Source organism: Cydia fagiglandana, chromosome 18 (assembly GCF_963556715.1).
Source record: "Cydia fagiglandana chromosome 18, ilCydFagi1.1, whole genome shotgun sequence".
Lineage (NCBI taxonomy): Eukaryota > Metazoa > Arthropoda > Insecta > Lepidoptera > Tortricidae > Cydia > Cydia fagiglandana.
In genome coordinates this window covers 7,996,079-8,018,957 of record NC_085949.1, presented here as the reverse complement: position 1 = coordinate 8,018,957, position 22,879 = coordinate 7,996,079, and the positions used below count along the sequence as shown (strand labels likewise).

General features: G+C 37.2%; 1 protein-coding gene and 1 long non-coding RNA gene across 2 annotated transcripts; both read left to right on the top strand.

The window, feature by feature from the left end:
• The first annotated feature begins 7,551 nt into the window (after window positions 1-7,551).
• On the top strand, window positions 7,552-14,855 carry LOC134673669 (serine/threonine-protein phosphatase 5). Its single transcript, XM_063531681.1, has 9 exons — window positions 7,552-7,806; window positions 7,934-8,175; window positions 9,074-9,221; window positions 9,729-9,850; window positions 10,316-10,586; window positions 11,214-11,444; window positions 12,756-12,975; window positions 13,991-14,072; window positions 14,725-14,855. The coding sequence occupies exons 1-9, from the start codon at window positions 7,713-7,715 to the stop codon at window positions 14,785-14,787; spliced, it is 1,473 nt and encodes a 490-aa protein (XP_063387751.1). The 5' UTR covers window positions 7,552-7,712; the 3' UTR covers window positions 14,788-14,855.
• Window positions 14,856-15,285: 430 nt separating this feature from the next.
• Window positions 15,286-20,894, top strand: LOC134673047 (uncharacterized). The gene is made up of 2 exons (XR_010099404.1): window positions 15,286-16,024; window positions 16,186-20,894. It is a non-coding gene; the product is annotated as an uncharacterized LOC134673047 (long non-coding RNA).
• Window positions 20,895-22,879: the final 1,985 nt, after the last annotated feature.

Below are 22,879 nucleotides of genomic sequence, written 5' to 3'. Positions count from 1 at the left end.
TCCTCGCGATAAACTTAAAAGCTACTGAACGGATTTTCATACTGTTTCACCTATCAATAATTCTTGATAATGGAAGGTTTTGGTGTATAATTTGCTAATAATGTAGAAAAATATGGAATAGCATGAGTCCGTGGTCCGGGTTTAAAATAAGGGTCATTACGTTGACGTCGAATAATACGGCTCCAAATTTGATTTCGTGTTGGATCAAAAGGATTAATTACATGTCAAGATTTGTTACATAATATTGGATGAAATTTAACTAAATGTAAAGTATGTAATCAGTTCAAATACAAATGTCAATCAGAATAATATTAAAAATCATAAAAATGTATCATAGATTGTATGTATGTATAAACTCTTTATTGTACAAAACACAAATTTATGGCGCAGGATAGGCAGTACAAAGGCGAACTTCTCCCTCTAAGTTTCCGTTATTCTACGTTATTTTGTGATGTCATTATCGTCTCAGGCGGCAATGCAATATTTTAAACATTCGCGCCGTGCGGTGTGCCGCCCTGTGTAAGCCGGCTCTGTCAAGGTCAACAAGTTGGCCGAGCTACTAGCTACAGTCCGATAAGTACATCCCGCGCTTTCGCGCGTAAAATGCGGCGAACAACTTTTTCTATCAGTTTCTTGCTTGCAAAACAGGTAGAGTAAAAAAGAAGGAATCTATACAGCGATACAAACATGATGCAAAAATATAAGTAGGCAATTAAAAGTAATAAATACAGCGATGTGAATTAATCGGTGTTTGAAAATGCGCGCTTTGTTTCTAGCGCTTACCTATTAAACATTTTTGAGTTTTACCTACATTTAATTAAAAACTTATACCTGACAAGAATTAATATAAATACCGAAATTAAAGTGCGTATAGGTCCCTAAGTCAACGAATAAAACAATAACAAATACTTGATCTTGTTATTTTGAATGTTTTTAATAATTATGTAAAACAAAACGGGAACAAACTCTGTAAAACAGACAATAGGTACTTTAATTTCAGTAATTATATCCGGTAGGTAATCAACTAATCATATTTAAGTAAATTTACCTATACAAATTACGCATTATGCATTTCTACTTCATAATAACTTCCAAAGAGGAATGACGTCCTTACAAGGTTAATGTATTAGGGCTATGACGTACGAGCGAACATCAGTACCGCGTGAGAATGAAATAAAATTATCGTTTAAAATTGGGTTTAAGCAATAAATAAACGTAATTGGAAATTACTTACCGATGATATGAGATCCCATCTTTTTTCTTACACTTCCGGTAATGGTTTTTGCACCCTTTTACAACGCAATGAGGCATTTTTATGTTATGCTGCGTGACAACTTTCTACTGCGCAACTCGCCACACGACTGAGCGCCGTGGTGTGATAAATGCGATTATCACACCCATGTAGCGGCCCCCTTTTCAGTGCTCGTTAACCGCGTCCTTACGAAGTAATATATATGTCAATGGTCCCGAAACATTCCACGTCTCTTCTCTTTCCGCACAGATCAAAAACTAAATTATGATCAAACATGACCAACCCAAAAACTACATCCAGCCTTGTGAAAATAGAGACTAGAAAATGGCGGTAATTTAAAGACGGTCAAGCAAATCTTGTCAGTAGAAAAAGGCGCGAAATTCAAATTTTCTATGGGACGCTGTCCCTTTGCGCCTACATTTTTCAAATTTGCCGCCTTTTTCTACTGACAAGATCTGCTTGACCAAGTATATAATATATTAAACAACTGTACCGCTATTCGGAACCTAATAATAATATTGAGAATGGCAACCCTGTTGTCGGTCGTATTGTCCTTTTCTAGCATATACGTCCCTCTCTCTCCCACACTCCCACCACACAGCAGTTTGCTTTTTGGCGGTTGTCGCAAAAACAAATTTCCAACTCATTGGCTTGCTGTTTTTCCATCTGGAAGGTCGTGAAGCTAAACTGCTGGTGAGTTTTTGAATTGTACCCCAGTTTAGCTGACTATATTGAAAAACAGTTTCTAACGGCTTTTGCCGTTCGAAATAAATATTTAAATTTAGTGTCCGTTAAACTATCTAGCAAATAAAACCGATCCGGAATAGTAATGTGTAAGTTTTCAAAGGCTGCCTGCGCGCACCGTGGCTATGCTAATGAAAATACTAAAACACATAATGGTAGAAAACACATCGAGATGGTAAAGCGTGCACTTGTCACCATTAAAATTTAATTAATATTATACCTACATTAAGTCTCTTCTGAGTCTTATTACTTATTACTTTAAATCTTTGTGTGTCTATAATAACTGTTGAAATTAGGTATAACAATTAAATGGTGATGTGTGGAGGCATATACCCTTCAGTTTTCAAGTGATTTGTGTTTTCGAATACGAAAGGATCGGATAGTTAATACGTGTTACGTAGAACCTACGTATTAAGGTAGAAGCTTATAGACGTGTAGGGTTTATCTGTCCAAGTATCTATCAGCAACTTGTCGGTTTATCCCGTTCCGGGATAAATATAATATTGCAAAATGAATTTTTTGGTAATAAACTTGCTGATAAATAATGTGTACCCGCTTAGGAGTCGACGAAGCCCCGCTTCGCGGGGCTTCTATTTCCGCTCTGAGGGACACAAGGTAACGAACAAACCTACATCGCAAGAATTGCATTTATTTTTGTGGAAAGTGAGTACTTTGGCAGTACGTAAACTTAAGTCTGACTAGATAAAGAGAGATATTAGCATGGCTCTGCGCAAGAATGACATGGAAATCCTTAAGTATTTCACTCCCTATCAATTTATATCTCTCCAACTAGATCTAAGGATATTGAAAAAAAAAAAAAAAAAAGGTTAAAATGTAGGTAGATAGGTATCTCTTTAAATAAATAACAGGTACTAACAGCTTAAAAGAACTCTTGCATGTAGTTGCTATATGTGCTTTTATTATTTTGGATTTGAATAACTTGATTATTCATTCTATATGTAACTATAGGTACATACAAGACGGTTCTTTAAGCCTACCTACCTACCTACATAAATAGTACCTACACTTATAAACGTTTTAAGTAAAATCGGAAGCCTGTGACTTGAAAGGGCATTAACGATATGGGAATGTTTAGATTGATTCATTGACGAAGACGCATGGTTTGCTTCATAATTTCAAATTATATTCGCTAACTGTAGAGTTAAAGTTTAGTTATGGCAAATCTCGTCACCGTGAATGACACTTTCTAAAAGTGCCTATTAAAGTAAATCCTTTCCCCTTGTCGAGCGAAGAACTCGCAACTACTTAGGGGAATATTACCCATAAACATAAACTTCATTTGAATGATATTCTTAAGCTATGTCTGTTATGGTTCCACCTGCGTAAGGTGTGCCTAAGAGAATCTTTTATTCAGTCACAAACTAACGTCAAGTTATTTGTGATGAAACCAATATGTTGTGTACCTATTTAAGCCTGCGCAAGGCTGCCATGTTTCCACCTGCGTAAGGTGTGCCAAAGAATCTTTGATTCATTCACAAACTGATGTCAAGTTACTGATGATGATATTACAACCTATATAAGCCTGCGCAAGGCATGTCAGAAATTAAATGATATGGTCATAACACAGGCGAGCGAGTAGGCCACAATCATAAAAATATAACAAAGATGAATATGTAAATACCTCCTTTTGGACAAAGGACAAGTGAAAAGGGTTCTAACAAAATAATGTTCTGGGTAAAAATCAGTCGAAATAGGCTTCGTTATTCGAGGTTTAATTATTGTTTACCAATCTATTTTAAGGGTCCCGGACACCCTATTGGCTAAACTCAAAATTGGAATAATTAACATTTCTAAAATTATAATATAATAGATATGAAATAACCTAAGATTCCAGGCCTATCTCGACTCATTTTTATTTTAAAGATGAAAAAATCTTTGCACCCTAATATAAAATTGTGGTCTAGAGACGCTAAGCCTCATAACGTTGGTGGCATAGATAATACTAAGAGATTTAGTCACCTAAATTCGACCATAAGCCCAGACAGAATATTGATATTTAGAATAAGGTGTGGTCAATCCTCCAAGGTCCAGATAATCTGTGGACTCTAATTAAATCAGGCTCACTTAAGCTCACGACACAACATAGCTTACGGTTCAATTCTGAAATAAGCTATGTTTAATATCACTCATGGTGTGAAAATAAAATTACAAGAGCACAAACAGCCTGCTCAAGGTGTACAAAGGGTTCCGTTTAGCGGCCCTATGAATATCTAAAAACCTTTGAAGTCTATGGCTGCTATGACAGACTAGAAATTAATATAAATTATATTTGCCTCGAGAGCACTAGTCTTTCAGTTAACATTTTTACGAGTACCTACCTATGTAGGTACACGACATAACCAAGGTTAGGTACCTATTTAATTATTATATCCCTGACTGGCATGGTATATAGGAAAATTGTCATGTGCTGCACAAGCATGTTGGAAATAAAAATATACAAAACTGACCTAACGGGGCGTTTATGAATGATTTATTTTACATCCTTATGTCTGCCTTGTGAACCTTGAGGATTCGAACCACCTTGATCGTAAGTGCTCCTATGCACAGATTAAGTTTATTTTAAACTACCCATGCACTAATCTCAAAGGCACGTGCTTCTATGCACGGACCAAATATTGTTATCACTTAATTCACTTATCATTATTCGTCATAGTTTGATACTATACGTTTAACAAATGTACCCACCGTGGAATGTAAGGTACCCAGTCATAAGGTTTTTAATAAACAGTGACTTAATGGTTTGCACGAACGATTCTAGTATAACTTCTGGGCGGTCACGTCTAGGGCATGACCCTCTAGTTCTCAATTTATACAAAATTATAGCATTGCGATACTGTTTGCTTTGCACAATGTGAAACAGCAGCAAGCCTTGCGAAAAGGCGAAGCTATTTTGAAAGGCGAGTATTTTTCAAAAATACATTGTAATATATATAAATATGTTTTTGTCGTGGAACAAGTACACCCAAACAAATGCAGTCATTTATTATAATATGTTGGCAAAACTCTGCAAAAGAGTTATATAGTCTGTCTGTACAGTGTAACTTGAAGGCATCAATGCACATGAATCTCTTGAAACATGGTGGATCAATTAATTTACACCCCGTTTGTGTCTTGCTCCTATTACCAAATCCACAAGTTAAGGACCTCAACCTATATATAGGTACCCTTCTTGCTCGAGACCTGTAAAAAATGTACACAATAATTTCATGCAGTCAAGTGTCGGAAAACTAGATCCACACACTTAGCGATATCGTGAATATATATCCATGAACTCTGTATATTGCCTCCCAGTAGGCGGGATGTTATTAGACTAACCTATATAGTAGGTAGTAGGCCAGAGATATAGTATACAAAAGTACACTGGCCCAAATTAAGTAATATTATATTTCAGAATATAAAATAATTTACAATCTTGCTATTATTGAAATATAAACAAGTAACAATTATCCTTAGTTCATAAGGAGGATAAGTATACCTAAATATCTAATAGATTCGACAAAGCGTTGATTCTAGCATTGGATAAAATAGGTCCCTCTTAAAGGGCCTCTGCGCTGTTGGCTTTGGGGCCACAGGCGCCCGGCAAATGGTCGGGAACCCCCTGGTTTCCCACAGCAAATAATGTAAAATCACGAAATAAGCACATAAATTTGTATTTCGGTTAAAAGCACCTATGCGATGAGCTAGGGTTTCGAATTAAGTATCTGATTCCTTATAATTTACACACTGAATATTCAGAATTAAGCAATGTCTATGAATAGTTTACAGAAATTAAGCCACTTTAGCGGTCAGAACCAATAAAGTTTTAAGGCTTATGTCTACCAGTAGGCACCAGATAAAGTAAACCACTGAGAAACTACTCTTACTACATATATACAAATTATTGAGTAAAATTAAGGTTATGATAGCTAAACATGAATTTAATTAGAATGACTCTGCAAATATTATTGATAAAGTTCTGTAGCAATTCTACACAAGAACACCACAAAGCGTCATAACTAGTGCCACAGCGCAGTGAACAATGAGTGTTGTGGCTTAAGCTCTCATAGTAACCTTCACACTTTTAAGTAAGGTTTATTTATGTATGTACAGTGACTTGCGTTCTCGTTAGTAAAGCATATAAAAGAGTTAAATGCATTTTATAGCTATAACTATAACCTATAACCAAGTATATGGCTTACAGTCATTAAATAAATTTAGTGATTCCCTATGACATTTGAATAAGTACCTAATTTTATTAACTCTGTTTGTGGTGATAGTGATATAACGAATAATTAAAATATTCGTCTACCTAATCCCGAGGGATTCTGGAAATAAGAAAGGTCCTGTCCTTGTTATATTCCTGCAACTGCTTACTTTACTATTATAGATAATTATTATCAAATTTGATAATAATTGTGACTTATAAATAAAAACTACTCTAGTACTTTATTATTTTTATCTTTTCATACTTGAATTACATTACTCCTTATAACAGATGTTGTATGCTCTTTGAAGAGTAGACTGACTTATCACATCTTCTTTTACCTAGTTTTCACATACCTACATTTAAGTAATTATGTATAGCACCCTTGTGGTGACTCACTTATTCTTTTTGAACATTTATAAGTACATTAAGTACGTATATAAAATGTTAAGTTAGTATCATAATATAATGGAATATCAAATTGTATGCTTTACTAAATACCTCTCTCCTCACAGGTGTTAAAATAAAGGGTGTACTGCATAATTAATTAAACACTCATAATATAATAATATTACATATACATAATAAGTACATGTATAATCACATTGGCTTGGCGTCTTCCCACCACCAGGCGATAACAAACACGTCTCAATATTATTATTAGGTTCCGAATAGCGGTACAGTTGTTTAATGACAGCGTTTTACACAAAAATAAAACGCTAATTAAATAACTTACCCTATTCGGAACCTAAAGTTTTAATCCTGCCTGGTGTAAATATGTATAATTTTGAGACAATGAGTTGGAAATTTGTTTTTGCGACAACCGCCAAAAAGCAAACTGCTGTGTGGTGGGAGTGTGGGAGAGAGAGGGACGTATATGCTAGAAAAGGACAATACGACCGACAACAGGGTTGCCATTCTCAATATTATTATTAGGTTCCGAATAGGGTAAGTTATTTAATTAGCGTTTTATTTTTGTGTAAAACGCTGTCATTGATAAAGCTGAATGTACAATTTCACGACCATTTTTGTATAATGAACGCACCTATAAATCTGACAGCCTCTTGTTGTTGGCAACATTGTAAAAACTAAGGATGTGTGTAGAAATTGTTACAAATATCGATACATATTTATTGTTTCAACGTATTAACGTAAGAAGCTAAAATTATAATTTTTAAATGATATTTGTATTTAAGCAACACTCACATAAGAACGTAAATTCAATGACAAATAATATAAAACACAATAATGCAATAGAACTCGATCTTTTTAATCACGTGAGTCGTGAGTAAATTGTGCGTAAAAGGTCGATAAACTTACATTTTTCACGTCCCTAGATCATGTAACACTCTTTCGTTCATTCATAAATAAAAAAATCATTCATTCAAGTATATTCACTTTTTCTTAAAGTGCGGAAAGCATGTAAATGTATGTGAGAAAATCACATTTTTTTTTCTTATGATTAAGCGCTAAGTCACTCAAGCTTTAATTTTATTCGTAAAACGTGAAACAATGGCAAGTAGCGAGGAACCTACTGGGCCCCTGTCCAAGGAGGATATCGAGGCGGCGGATAGATGGAAAAACGAAGCAAATGAATACTTTAAAAGTAAGTAATACGCAAATAACTTACCAAAAAACCATGTTACACATTTCTTCTTCCGAATTTATGACATTCCAATATTGATCGTGACAGGAATAGAATAAAAATTGATTGTCATAACCTTAAATTTCAGAGCAGAATTACAATACCGCAATTGAATTGTACTCAAAGGCGATAGAAAAAAACCCTAATAATGCCGTGTACTTTGCGAATAGAAGTATATCCAACTTACGGTTGGAGAATTTCGGGTATGCCCTCACGGATGCGTCGCGGGCGATTGAGCTGGATAGGTCGTACACAAAGGCCTACTACAGGAGGGCCGCGGCACATATGTCTCTTGGGAAGTACAAACTAGCACTTAAGGATTTTGAATTTGTGAGTATAGCCAGTTGTCAAACATGCATGATAACATTCATGTTCTTAATACATTAAACTTACGAAATACTTCATACACCATTGCTGAAATATCTATTGTTCATATATTATCACAGACCGTTATCAAAGATTTTAATCATAAGTATAAATATTTGCTTGTCCCACTTTCGATTGTTTTCTAGAATAGACTCTAACAACACTCGAACTGACCAAAATATCCTATCAACCAAACTTCTTGTAACTCTATCAGTCAGTCTCTGTATGATCAAGTCCACAAACATCTTTACAAGCCAGTCTAAAAATATATACCAACATTTTGTGTTAATTAACCCTTTAACCGCCAGAGTCTGATATATAAGACATTACATATCCAGCTCATTTCGCCACAGTCTGATAAATAAGACAAAGATCTGATATGGTTTTTACAGCACGTTTATAACTCCCGTAACTATGCCAACCTTACTCTGCGTGGTACAGTTACTGTCGGTGGCGACACGAGCACGCTCGATCAAAAATTGCTGGAGGTTAAAAGGTTAAATACACAACCTTGTTGTCAGTGTCTTGAGGCATGTAAATATATATCTGGAATGTTGGCTAGTAAAGATGTTTGTGCACTAGTACCTCTTCATGCTTAAACTACTGATATAATTTGTTGTAAGTAAGTTGTAAAAAATACAGTCATTACCATAGCAATCATAGAATACTATGCAGACAAAGTCGTGGACAGAAGCTATATAGTACCCAAAATTTCAACAAGGAACATTAGTTTTATATTCCCGTTTGCGAGACTTAGTAATAACATTAAGCCTATATTGTTTCAATAAATACATCTTAATTTTAATATAATTAAATCCTAACAAATCTTTCCTTAGTACCTACATGACAATTGTATTTACAGGTAACCAAAGTTAGGCCAAATGATCAGGATGCGAAAATGAAATTTAATGAATGTAACAAAATTGTGAAAAAGATTGCATTTGAAAAGGCCATCTCCGTAGACAAGAAGGAAGTTAACATTGCTGATTCCATCAACCTGGACGCCATGAGTAAGTCAACTTTAGTTTAACACAGTCACTACGGTAATAAGGGCTACTTGCACCAACTCACTAACCTGGGGTTAAGCAGTTAAACCGTTAACCCAGTGTCAAATTGTACTGGGAACCGTGGTAACTTCAGGTTTAACCGGTTAACCCCGGGTTAGTGGAATTGTGCAATTGGCGCTTAGTGTGACCCATAATTTAACCATACTTTCCATGGGGTCTTCTGACCCCCTATTGCAGTAAATGTATGTCATATTTTCATTAGAATTTGATGTATACATTTCCATTCTTTGTCATCATCAGAGTACTGCAGAGTTAGCTTGGGCTGACTCTGTTCACTTAAACTATCTGGAAAAAGAAAATATAGTGATAGGCCCTATTTATACCTTATTTCAAAAAGAGTATAAAGTAAATATAAATAAATATTATAAACAAATAACGTTAATTATTATGTATATCAATTTCCTCAATATTTACCTGTGTCACATAATATTAAAGCTGTAAATTTTTCAGCCATTGAGGATGAATATGAAGGCCCAGCTCTGGAAAATGGCAAGGTGACGCTGAAATTTGTCACTGAACTAATGGAACATTATAAGCAGCAGAAAAAACTTCACAAGAAATATGCTTATAAGGTAATTTCTCTTTTTTTTCTTACCAAGCCATCCATTGTTAATTCGTTTTTACTGTCTTGGAAATTTGGGCTATAATGCCAGTGACAATAGTGTGAAACAATTTTTACAAAAAAAAATGTTTATTATTGTAACAAGTTTTTCCTAGATGTTGAATTCTCCTTTTAAGTTTGACACTCGTGTTAGGAGGTATTTGCTCTTTCATATAAATGTGGTTAAAAATATGGACAGTTAAAAGTAGGGAGAGATCTGGGAGGAACTTTTTTCCGTCAGTTTATGTGCATTTAAGCATTCACAGTTGAACCATTTTTAAATATAATATTATTTCTTACATTAGCTTACATACTAATTACATTCAAATAAAGAGGGGTAATGAATGTAATGATCTTAGTTAGAAAAGTTGAAGGATGGCAGTGGCTCTCAATGTATTATTAAAAATTCATAAAAACGGTATATGGTTTATTTCAGATTCTAATTGACGTCAAGAGCTATCTACAAAAACAACCATCCCTCGTAGACATCAAAGTAGGAGACGACAAGAAATTCACAGTCTGCGGTGATATTCACGGGCAGTACTATGATCTAATGAACATTTTCAACCTGAACGGGCTACCGTCTGAAACGAATCCCTATCTGTTCAACGGAGACTTTGTGGATCGGGGGTCCTTCAGTGTGGAGTGTATCTTCACCCTGTTCAGCTTTAAGCTGCTATTCCCTGACCACTTTTACATGTCCAGAGGTAAGACCATTCACTTTTCCACTATTTTGTTTAATTGGTTAAGAACCATACCTAACTTAACCCGAGCTGTCTTTGGAAAGGTAGAATGTACAAAATCTTCATGCTTTTTTCTTCTTTGCAAAGTGCTTCACTCTTAACTGAACGACTTGAACGAGTTATAAGAAGAGAAGACACATTTGATTACAAGCATTTTGATCTTTGTAACTCCCAAAACAAAGCTGATTTTAATTTCTGTTTTTAAAATCGTAAGTCTTGCCTGTAAGATGGTTCTTCGGATAGTTTAGGGGTTTATAAAATATATTTACAGTTATTATCTTTGTGGTATCAAACTGATTTACCTGAACTTTTGTCCATAAATTTTCTATCGAGCAAACGCAACAATTTCCCACCGTTCCATGAGCGTATTAACCCTTTCAGCGCTAGTTCCGACACATCTCTATGAAGCAAAATGCTTCGTACGCTACATACCAGTAAACTCTTATTATCGGCTACGGCTTGGCACTATGACCGTAGCTTAGCAATAAATGTGTTAAAGTAATCCTCTCCTATCCTCCTCCTCTATATCCTCTAATTATATTGTAGATGGTTTTTGCATTTAAATGTTTTTATATTCTATTCTTTTTCCAGGAAACCACGAGACCCTGGACATGAACCGCATGTACGGTTTCCGTGGCGAAGTGACCTCAAAGTACACCTCCCAGATGGCAGACCTCTTCACCGAGGTGTACAACTGGCTGCCGTTAGCGCACTGCATCAATAACAGGGTTCTGGTGATGCACGGAGGGTTGTTCTCGAAGGACGATGTCACATTGGATGATATCAGGAGAGTGGACAGAAATAAGCAGCCTCCGGAGGATGGTAAATATACAATTTTTCTTAATATAATATAAGTACACCTCGCAGATGGTAAACTCTTCACCGAGGTGTACAACTGGCTGCCATTAGCGCACTGCATCAATAACAGGGTGCTGGTGATCCACGGAGGGTTGTTCTCGAAGGACGATATCACGTTGGATGATATCAGGAGAGTGGACAGAAATAAGCAGCCTCCGGAGGATGGTAAATATACAATTATTCTTAATAAAATATAAGTACACCTCCCAGATGGTAAACTCTTTACCGAGGTGTACAACTGGCTGCCGTTAGCGCACTGCATCAATAACAGGGTGCTGGTGATGCACGGAGGATTGTTCTCGAAGGACGATATCACGTTGGATGATATCAGGAGAGTGGACAGAAATAAGCAGCCTCCGGAGGATGGTAAATATATAATTTTTCTTAATAAAATATAAGTACACCTCCCAGATGGTAAACTCTTCACCGAGGTGTACAACTGGCTGCCATTAGCGCACTGCATCAATAACAGGGTGCTGGTGATGCACGGAGGATTGTTCTCGAAGGACGATATCACGTTGGATGATATCAGGAGAGTGGACAGAAATAAGCAGCCTCCGGAGGATGGTAAATATACAATTTTTCTTAATAAAATATAAGTACACCTCTCAGATGGTAAACTCTTCACCGAGGTGTACAACTGGCTGCCGTTAGCGCACTGCATAAATAACAGGGTGCTGGTGATGCACGGAGGGTTGTTCTTGAAGACGATATCACGTTGGATGATATCAGGAGAGTGGACAGAAATAAGCAGCCTCTGGAGGATGGTAAATATACTACTAAATTCTATGAATAAAATATGTATGGAATGAGAAAGCTATCTATAGTATATATTGCTGTACAATCGTCTGCGCTCGCGGTGAACCACTTTTAGACTCTATTCCAGTCTATTAAGGTTCAAAAGTGGAACACCGCGAACGCAGGCGATTGTGCATTATGCATTTATACTGATTACTGCTCTCATTGAACGATTTCCTCCAATATTGACTAGATAATTGGTACAACGAGTGAAGCCTCCTCTTGCTAATTCCTCCGGTTTACAGTCGCTACTTAACTTAGCCTTTATGCCTACGTGGGCACCTGTCTGGCAACAATTCATCTTGTTACCAATTCGATCTCGCAGACAACTCCAGACAGCTCTTCTTCGTGTTAGGGGCTATATAAGCCAAAGCCTATGTATCACTGCAACCATCCCTGATCTATTGTGATCGCCAGCTACTACAATTCTCGATCCAAACTCCCAGCTCGCTACAACAGTTCTAATTTTATTTCCAGGCATAATGTGCGAGCTCCTCTGGTCGGACCCGCAGCCGATGCTCGGGCGCTCGCCGTCCAAGCGCGGCGTGGGCTGCCAGTTCGGACCCGACGTGACAGCCAACTTCCTGCAGAGGAACGGGCTGCAGTACATAATCCGGAGCCACGAGGTCAAGAACGATGGCTACGAGCTGGCGCACGATGGGAAGTGCATTACTGTCTTCTCTGCGCCTAACTACTGGTATGTTCTATTCTTGTTTATTGACACGGCTAAAGGTGGCGACAAATGAGTTCGGCGACATATTGGCGACACTATAGCGACATAGTAACTAACTGCCAGTTCGGGCCCGACTTGACGGCTAAGTTCCTGCAGCGGTACGGGCTACAGTACATAATCCGGAGCCACGAAGTCAAGAACGATGGCTACGAGCTGGCGCATGATGGGAAGTGCATCACTGTCTTCTCTGCGCCTAACTACTGGTATGTTTTATTTTGTTTATTAACACGGCTAAAGGTGGCGACAAATGGGCTCAGCGACATAATGGCGACACTATAGCGACATAGCAACTAGCCGCTAGCTCGGGCCCGACGTGACTGCTAACTTCCTGCAGCGCAACGGCCTGCAGTACATAATCAGGAGTCACGAGGTCAAGAACGATGGCTATGAGCTGGCGCATGATGGGAAGTGCATTACTGTCTTCTCTGCGCCTAACTACTGGTATGTTCTATTCTTGTTTATTAACACGGCTAAAGGGGCGACAAATGGGCTCAGCGACATAATGGCGACACTATAGCGACATAGCAACTAGCCGCTAGCTCGGGCCCGACGTGACGGCTAACTTCCTGCAGCGCAACGGGCTGCAGTACATAATCCGGAGCCACGAGGTCAAGAACGATGGCTACGAGCTGGCGCATGATGGGAAGTGTATTACTGTCTTCTCTGCGCCTAACTACTGGTATGTTCTGTTCTTGTTTATTAACACGGCTAAAGGTGGCGACAAATGAGCTCGGCGACATAATGGCGACCTATTGGCGATTCTATAGCGATATAGTAACTAGCTGCCAGTTGGGGGCCAACGTGACGGTCAACTTCCTACCGTCAGAGGTAACCATAGAAACGAGATGATGAAACAACGCAACCTTATATTAGGTTTCTTAGAATGGTCTCAGTGAACGTTGAAAAATAAAATGGTTGGCGATTAGAAGCTTATATCAAAAATGTATATAATTTATTTTATATCATCTTTTTTTTTCAGTGATACAATGGGTAACCTGGGTGCTTTCATCACAATGAATGGCAAAGACCTCAAACCAAACTTCACCACCTACGAGGCAGTGGTGAGTAAATAATATTTATTTTAATTTTAACAATTTTACATGAAAATTACCCAGAAATACGATGTATGATATGAATAGGGGGTAATACTGTAATGTTCTGCCGCCAGAGTGCAATACTAAACTAGCTAGTAAACCATAGAGTAAGTTATACATACTGTGCCTTAAGTTTTCACAGACAATAAAATATGACATTGATGCATCAAGGCGGTTTGTTAACAAGGGCCTACCGGGAAACGCGAATATCTAAATTTAGTTACCCGCATCTTTATCGCTCGAATATGCAGGAGTTATAGAGAGGTTAGGTAACGAAATTTCGATTCTCTTGTTTCGCGGTAGACCCCCAGATTGTGATGGATTGTGATAGTAGCGCCCCCTACGCAGAGGTTCGCGTATAGCCCCCTCCAGACTATGCGCGTGAATCGCGGGCGAAGCCGCGAACGCGAGTGTGGAGTCGATTTCGCTGTCCGCGAAAATCGACGCCACACTGGCGTTCGCGGCTTCGCGCCGCGATTCGCGCACGAGTGTGGAGGAGGCTTAATATTCCCTATTGAATGTGTGATTTTTGTCCCTGCAATGACATAAGTTGTTTGTTAAGTGAAAAGTTTTGCTGATATTGTAACTGTGTGTTTTTAATCAGACTTTATTTTTCCAGCCTCACCCCGACGTCAAACCGATGGCGTACGCCAACTCTTTCCTGAGCATGCTCTGCCAATGATGGAGCCACGCCGGTTAGCCTCCACACACCGCCAGCGCTCACTTACCACCGTTCAAACTGTAACATCCTTCTTTAACTCATTTTTTATAAGCACACCCATTTGCTTAGGGCTTGTGCATAAATCACGCGAGGTTCGATGGGGGGAGGGGGCGAAAAAATCATGATAGATCACGTTGGGGGAGGGGGGTATAAGGAAACCGCACGTGTATTTTTCTACAGTGAACGAAACTAAGAAAAAAAACCTACCACATGGGTAGGTATTTTTTTCTCGGTCGGTTTTTTTCGGTTTCTTCTCCCTGCAGTTCAAAATAGCCAGTCTATTTAACGAAAATAGAAAAATAAATAAGATTTTCTATATACAATACTATTTATCTTAAAATTAGGTCGAATGAAATAAAATTAAAAAAATACACCTGTGGTTGTGTGGGGGGAGGGGGGTAGCCAAAAACCTCACCAAATTTCACCAAGGGGGAAGGGGGGTCAAAAAGTAGCCGCAAAACACCTCGCGTGATTTGTGCACAACCCCTTACGAGATTTAATTATTAAATTAGAGGAAAAAATTAAAAAGTTAAGCGAGAGGACCGTCTACTCGCTTCGTGGCACATACAGATTGATGCACGAAATGAATGAATGAGTAAATGAAAATATCTATGTGCGTGTATAACCAATAAAATGGCGACTCTGACTGTACACCGATACAGATGTCACTCATACAATGAAAAGAAAGCTTCCGTGAATCGACCAGGGCCCTGTTTATCAAAAGCTTGTAACTTGTAATACAAGCGGATGTCACTTTTTGACAGCGTTTGTTAGAAAGGGACTTCTACTTGTATTACAAGTTAATAGCTTTTGAGAAACGGGCCTATGTACGCGGTGACGCGATGAAAATGTTGAGCAAGCTTGATTTTCTTTCTACTCTAATTTATAATTGTTCATTTCAAACAAGGATTAGTATATATTTCTTGTACGGTAATGACCAAAATCAGCCGAGAAAGACGTAACTATCCAGTGAAATGGGGTAGTAATATACATGTACCGTGAATTCAAATGTAACTCAGCTGAAATTGAGCTGCTCAGCTGATATTCGGGTCGAGGTAACTCAGATTTTAATTGTCACGAATTTACAATGATGGTAACAGATCGGTTACGGAGAGATTGACCTACCCCCTTAACCATAACATTTTACAAGCCTCGATTAGTTAATTTGTGTTTTGTCCTTTTCTTACAAAATACATTAGTCAAAGTGGTAGATAAAGACAAACGATTAATAGTTAATTGAGGCTTGTAGCACGTTTATGAATAACACCGATAATCTTTTGATTCTTGAAAATGCTGTAGACCGCCTTAAATTAAGCCTAGCACAGGTTTGAGTCTTAACACTTTGATTGCTAGAAACAGTTTCTAAGCAGTGAAAGTGTTATTAGTGCCACAAACTTACCTATCTCGCTGTAAAGCACTCTCCGATACAATAAAATACGCTTTAATAAAACTGGGTTTAAAATAACGCTCAACTGATATCGATAACGCCATCCAGTGAAATATGTTCACATTGAAGTCTTGTGACTTATGAATATCGAAAGATTTTCATACGTAATAATACTTATTAAGTAAATTTTCCATATTGCTAATTATAAAAACTTTTGTTACGTAATTGAAAATAGTTGGACGGCGTTAACGGTCATAACAAAAATAAAGTTATACTTAACAATACAGATTGTCAATTCACATGAAATTTTTGGCGAGGTGCGTATACATAGATACTTATGTAGGAGCCTTGTGAAGATATTTTTCTAAATTAGACATTATTGAGCGCATGTTGTGCTTTCAATGAAAACGTGAGAATATAATGTATTGGATTGGTGCTAATTTTCATCATTTATGAAATACTTAACACTTAAGCCGGATTCACATTTGTGACGTGACGTGTCGTGTTGTGCTGTGCCGCATCAGAACGGTAATCGGTTGCATACTACCAAAAATAATAGTATAGAGGGGTCCTGTCATAGTAAATGTTGTAGTCACTGTAAATTTACTGCCATCTATCGACACACGACTATAACTCAAAATAAACATGTATAAAATTATCAAAAAAATTAATATGTATGGATAAAGGATAAATGATTTTATTATGTTTATATCATTTTGACCCATTTTCATTCACTGATATCTATGTGTTAAAATTGTTAAATATGAAACGGTGTCGTCACGCCATCTAGCCGAGAATAGGCTAAAGGTGTGTGCTCCATCTATCCGAGAATGACTTTTTCTTGATATCCGAGGCACGTTTTTTTCTTAGACTTTATTCATCTTATACGAAGTTACATATGTCTTTGATATTACATTTAACATGGTGGCGTTCAAATAAGTGACGCAGTGTGCATCAGAATAGAAATGGCACCCAAAAACCACAAATTTGTGTTGAGAATTAAATCCATAATTTCCGTTAAAATTGAACGTACCGAGGTGCCGTTTACCTTATACAACGAAATTATAAATTAAAAAAGGGATTTCGTGTAAAACCGTTTTCATTGATGGCACAATGTTTCTGAGGAAAACGAATATCTGTATTTCATGGTTGTATCCTCGTGATTTAAATATTAGTAATTTGGGCTGTACCAATAGCATAAACTCATTGTCAAATAGGGGGCAAATATTCTTATATTCAGAATATTTCACGACATCTATTATCATTGGCACATTCACAGGTATACCGTCGGGTGACAAGCAAAACTTACTAAGTACTATCAAAAAATTAAATCGTCTTGGGTCGTCCCATTAGTTTTTCGTCAAGTTCTTAAATTAGTCCTATTCTGCTTTCGTCACTCATTCTACATTCGTCACAATAGTCGGTGGCTTTCAATGTAGAATGCGTGACGAAAGCTGAATAGGACTAATTTAAGAACTTGACGAAAACCGAATAGGACGACTCAAGACGATACCATACCGTCGGGTGGTCGGGTGAGAAAAACTCACTAAGTACTATCAAAAAAATAAAGTAACAATGCACTGTATTACACTTGTAACACGGTTTAATGTCCAATAATTTCAATGATGTTAGTTAGTGGCTTTTGCTTATCACCCGACGATACATTTTCCCAAAATGCATTTAAATCAATTTCAAAGCAATAGTGTAGGTATTGCATTATTCTTAATAAACTTGTAAGTCATTATTAATGTTTATTTGATATTGTTCTCATTGGCCATATGATTATTTTACTTATGTTCTCGATTTGTAAATATAATTTGAATTTGAATTTGAATTTATCAGCATTATTAGAATAAAACATCTTAAACATCTATACCCAAATACCAGTCGTTGGCACCAAGGTTTTGTAAGATAGTCACTTCTATAATCTTTTGAAGATATTTAACACATTCAGTGCCGAAAACCCGACGATCGGGTATTTTATGATTTCTTTCCCAGGCCGGACGATCCGATAGTCTAGTGCAGCGGTCGGCAACCTGCGGCCCGCGGGCCGCATGCGGCTCGTGAACCTGTCACTTGCGGCCCGAGAGCCGCCTTGGCTATTTTGTATGTAATAGTGACAAACGACAATGTCTCATAAAGTCATAAATATTAACAAAGTACGGCCCGCGTCACCTCTGTTAATTACTATGTGGCCCTTGGCTGCTAAAAGTTTGCCGACCGCTGGACTCTAGTGGTACTACTGTTTTTATATGACGAAATTGTTGTGGCCTGGCGCGGATGTCTTGTTCGGATGGGTGGTAGTGAATGTGTTAAAGTACCAATAATTGGATGGGCGCCGTCAATAGGTGAATTTACCCAACACGGACATAGATTATTCAATTATAATACCAAATACTGCCATATGCTACAATGATAATACCACAGCATAACAAGTATTATTTATAATTTTCCTATTGTGAATAAACCTACGAAGATTTAGTCTAATTTATTATATTATGTTTGGAGCAATATAAACAGTATCTAACTATCACATTAGCAATCTATATATTCTATATACACAATCCTACTTACTGCTGTGCACTTGCCCAACAAATTTAATAAAATGTGATCCAAAATGTAAATATAATACCGTCACACATTGCGTCATGTTTGCCGAAATATTTGTTACGTCTATTTCCTTAATATCGCAGGCGACATGTTTACGCAAATATAACATCGGAGTGTGTTGCGGTCATTTTGTATTTTGATCTTAAGAAAGACGGAAATACAGCATTTATTTTACTATTTTAATACTTATACAGTTTGAATGACTTTTTATACTTTCAAAGACCTTAATTGGACTTAATTCGTGATAATAAGCATTTTGCAGTGTTACGCCAACCAATGCATTTCTTCATACATTCACTCGTAACGAACAAAATAGTGTAACTGTAACCCAATGCAATAATGGTTAAAAGACCAATAAGTTAAGCTATTACTTAAGTATAGTGACAAGAACTTTAAATTAAGGAAGCTTGTTGAATCCACTGCATTTCCCTTATTTTTAATTTTCTTGATTTCTAACATTTCTCGTTTATCGATTTGAGCTTCCGTCTTTCTCGTACTTATGGAATATGCGTTTTTGAAAGTCGGATGTTTCATTATCGATAAACGGTAATGTTAGACGACAATTTGGCAGGTAGATAGTCGTTTGTTTCGTTCGAAGGAGAACGATTTAGCGAGTTTTACAAACAGGAACGGGGATAAAGCGCTTTCTGTGCAGTGTGCGTAGTCAACATGCCAATCGCGCACGCTCCAAAACGTTTCGTTATCGTAGCGCAAGCGATTGTCTCCATGGCTAGGCACCCAGGGCCTACACAAGTTGACAATCGTTGACTGCAATCGAAACTTAAATAATGTATCGATATAGTCACGTGACTTTTCCTCTTTCCCGATACATTTCCCTTTTCGTTTGGCGTTAATCGATGTACGATTGTCATCTTGACTACCCCCCCTGAAATGAGTAGTTGGACTGCGGATTACTTTATGACCTTTATGATTACAACAGTAGCGTAACGTCAACATAGTTTAATGAAGCCAAATACAAACTTTCTCTTTTCGCGAAAGTTGGCAAATGGTTAAAAAAAGTCACAATAAATAATGTAATTATAATAATGCTACTTACGTTCAATGGCCAAAGTTAATGAACTGTGCGACATAAAATAGTAGAAACTAAATATGTAAAGTGGAACTAAAAAAATTCCATACTAAATTGTTGCCATATTTCAGCATTTTACGTCAAAAATGTGACAGTTAGGTAGAAAGTGGCGCCCTCATTTAATTTCTACTATTTTGTGTCGCACCGTACATACATTTAGAAGTTATTTAAGTAGTTAACTGGCAACACTTGTCGGATGGCCTCTCGACATTGGTCAATTTCATCAGTGTTGCCAGTTTTCATTTCGAAAATGGTAACTTCTAGCATTATGAATCAAAACTGGTGCGTCTGTCGGTAGATTTTGAAAATAAGTATTGGACGTTGCGCTACTGAGACTGCTCTGTAATGTTATTTTTTGTTGTCGTGTGTAAGTACCTTATGAATTTTATTAAAAAACGTTTGTTTCGGTGATTGACGATAAACGTTAATTTTATTTACTTACATTATACGGGTTTTAATACTCTTACACAATATAAAGAGAGGAAATTAGAAAATTATTTATCCAGTTTTAACGACAGAATTTTAAAAGTTCGTAAAAAATTTAATCTAACGAATATGGCGGCCATTTTTTTGTCTTTCACCCTTACCACGAAAGTTAGGGCGAATGTGTCATTAAAATTCGTGTATGCCAACAATAGTGTCCTTTACCTTAGTACTTGTACTTCAGGTAAAGGTGGTAATTTTTTCTAATTCACTTTTTTCACTTTTACGAACAAATCGCGGGGAGAAGCAATATATATAAGTAGCAAATTTTATTAGCTCAAATATTGTTTGCAATCACCAAAACAAAATCTCGCAGTACATAGGAATTTCTGAGGTAGTTCAATTATGTTTATCCTGATTAACATATATTATTTTATTATGGCGATGTAGAGGCGAATGGACGTTCATTATTTTTGTCATGAATTGAGTTGCCGAGCATATCAGACGATGTAGATAGGGTTTGGTGTTGATTTTAATCAATAAATTGTTAAATTTGTACATATGGGATTTTATTTTGATATCCTAGATTCCCTAGAAGATGTAGTTTTTCTTGTTGGAAGCTAAGTAATCTGACTTTGCTAATTAAAATTTCTTCAATGTTTAGCTTAGATTGGTATTAATGGTATTCCACCTGTCCAGTTTCTTTGTCCCATTGCGTCTCCCTCATTAAGCAAAATGTGAGGCGCTTCGAGCAACACCGGCTTCCGAAGGTGAGGCGCAATACACATTAGACGCAACGCGCATATAAATTGGATAGGTGGAATACCATCCATAGTATTTCATACACTCTTTTCTTTGTAGATACGTGTGTAACGAACGATTCAACTTATCTCCTGCAAATACTGCCGATACTTATATCTCTCTTCAATCGGTCCCTCATTGCTGAGGATCGTGACTCCGTTTGATTCCGTCAACTAGTTGTCTCCATCGGTCCCGTTCTGTAGCTTGGTGGAGTGCGTCGCTGACAGGTATTTTTAGTTCCTCCGCTATTTGATCCGACCATCGTTTGGGACTTCTACCCCTAGGCCTTTTTCCCTCTATTTTACCGGTCACGATAAGGCGTTCCAATTTGCTGGTATCCCTGCGTGCAACATGGCTAAAGTACCGCAATATTCGTTGCAAGCAGGTTGTGGATAGACGTTGAGTCTTTTCTATTTTTTAATTGTTTTAGAATAGATATGTTGGTGCATACGATACTTATATAACGAATACTAATTTGATTTACATATTTAATTAAGAATGTGTAAGCGTATTGGAACATTTAAAATAAGGTAAATAAAACACTGAAATAAGTTCAACTTTTTTTAACATTCTTACAAACATATAAATTACTAACATTTATTTTACAAACTGCATCACACTATGTGTATTTACAGATGAGTAAATAATAATGCATTAAATAAATACTCTTACGGACCCTGTTTAAACCATCATGTTATTGATGTTACAGGCCAATAATGATGATGAAATAATAAAATATGTACTATCATCAGGCGTGGCTCACTCCGCGATTTCATCGCTTTGCTACAGAAGTACATCCGTTCGACCCCAATTTTGGGGTTTGCCATAAGCCGCGCGTGGCGCTGTCGCCACCTAGCGGCCATATCTGTGCTGATCGTGACAGACGCGTTATGTTAGAGAGTGAGTCTTCTGTACCTAGTACTATTATTTATTCTGTGCTATCATTCACCATACAAAGTCGCATGCTTCACCATTTTTGTAGATGGCGCCACTTTTTTTAGTCGTGTACAGTCAGCACCAAATAAATATTGAAGGCCAAAGTGGCCAAATATATATATTATAGGTCAAGAAATGAATGTAGCTCAAAAAACGTTGTAGAGGGAAATGCTAGGAACACAATTTTTGACTCCGTAACTTTGTTTGAACTAGTTAGGAGGTGAACATATCAAAAGTCCCCGGCTGTAGCCCCGCTGCTGGGGGGTAGAGGGGGGTAAGAAGGTCGAATTTTTCGGTTTTTCATTGATATCTTGGAAACTTTGCGTCTTAGCGACATGACTACTAAGACAAACCGAAAGCTGATAAAATTAGTTACAAGTTTTATCCTGTCAAGTTTTTCGATATCATGAATAGTTTTTGAGATACCCGCTCTTGAAATTTTATTTAGGGATTTTAATTTTATCTTGATATCTACGTCAGTGAAGCTGTTAGGCCATGTTTGGTATCATTTTCGTATAAATCAGGGGTGCTGAATTCATTTATGGTATCACATTGACACCATTCCGAAGTAAAACCAAAATTTTAAAATAAATATTTTTTTAAATCCCTCTTCACGCTTAAACCGCTGAACCAATTTCGTTAAAATTTGGTATAGAAATAGTTTAAATCTCGACACACGACATAGGATAGTTTTTATAACCAAAAGCATCTTTTGAGGGTGTGAAAAGTGGGGTGGAAGTTTGTATGGGGAGTCAATAACCGCTGAACCGGTTTAGATGAAATTTAGGACGGAATACATCTGTGAT

Excerpts from the sequence above, each read along its gene's own strand:
- LOC134673669 (XM_063531681.1), top strand. The coding sequence starts at position 7,713 with ATGGCAAGTAGCGAGGAACCTACTGGGCCCCTGTCCAAGGAGGATATC. Across the intron at positions 10,587-11,213 it reads CCACTTTTACATGTCCAGAG|GAAACCACGAGACCCTGGAC; the intron begins GTAAGACCATTC and ends TTCTTTTTCCAG. Across the intron at positions 11,445-12,755 it reads TAAGCAGCCTCCGGAGGATG|GCATAATGTGCGAGCTCCTC; the intron begins GTAAATATACAA and ends TTTTATTTCCAG.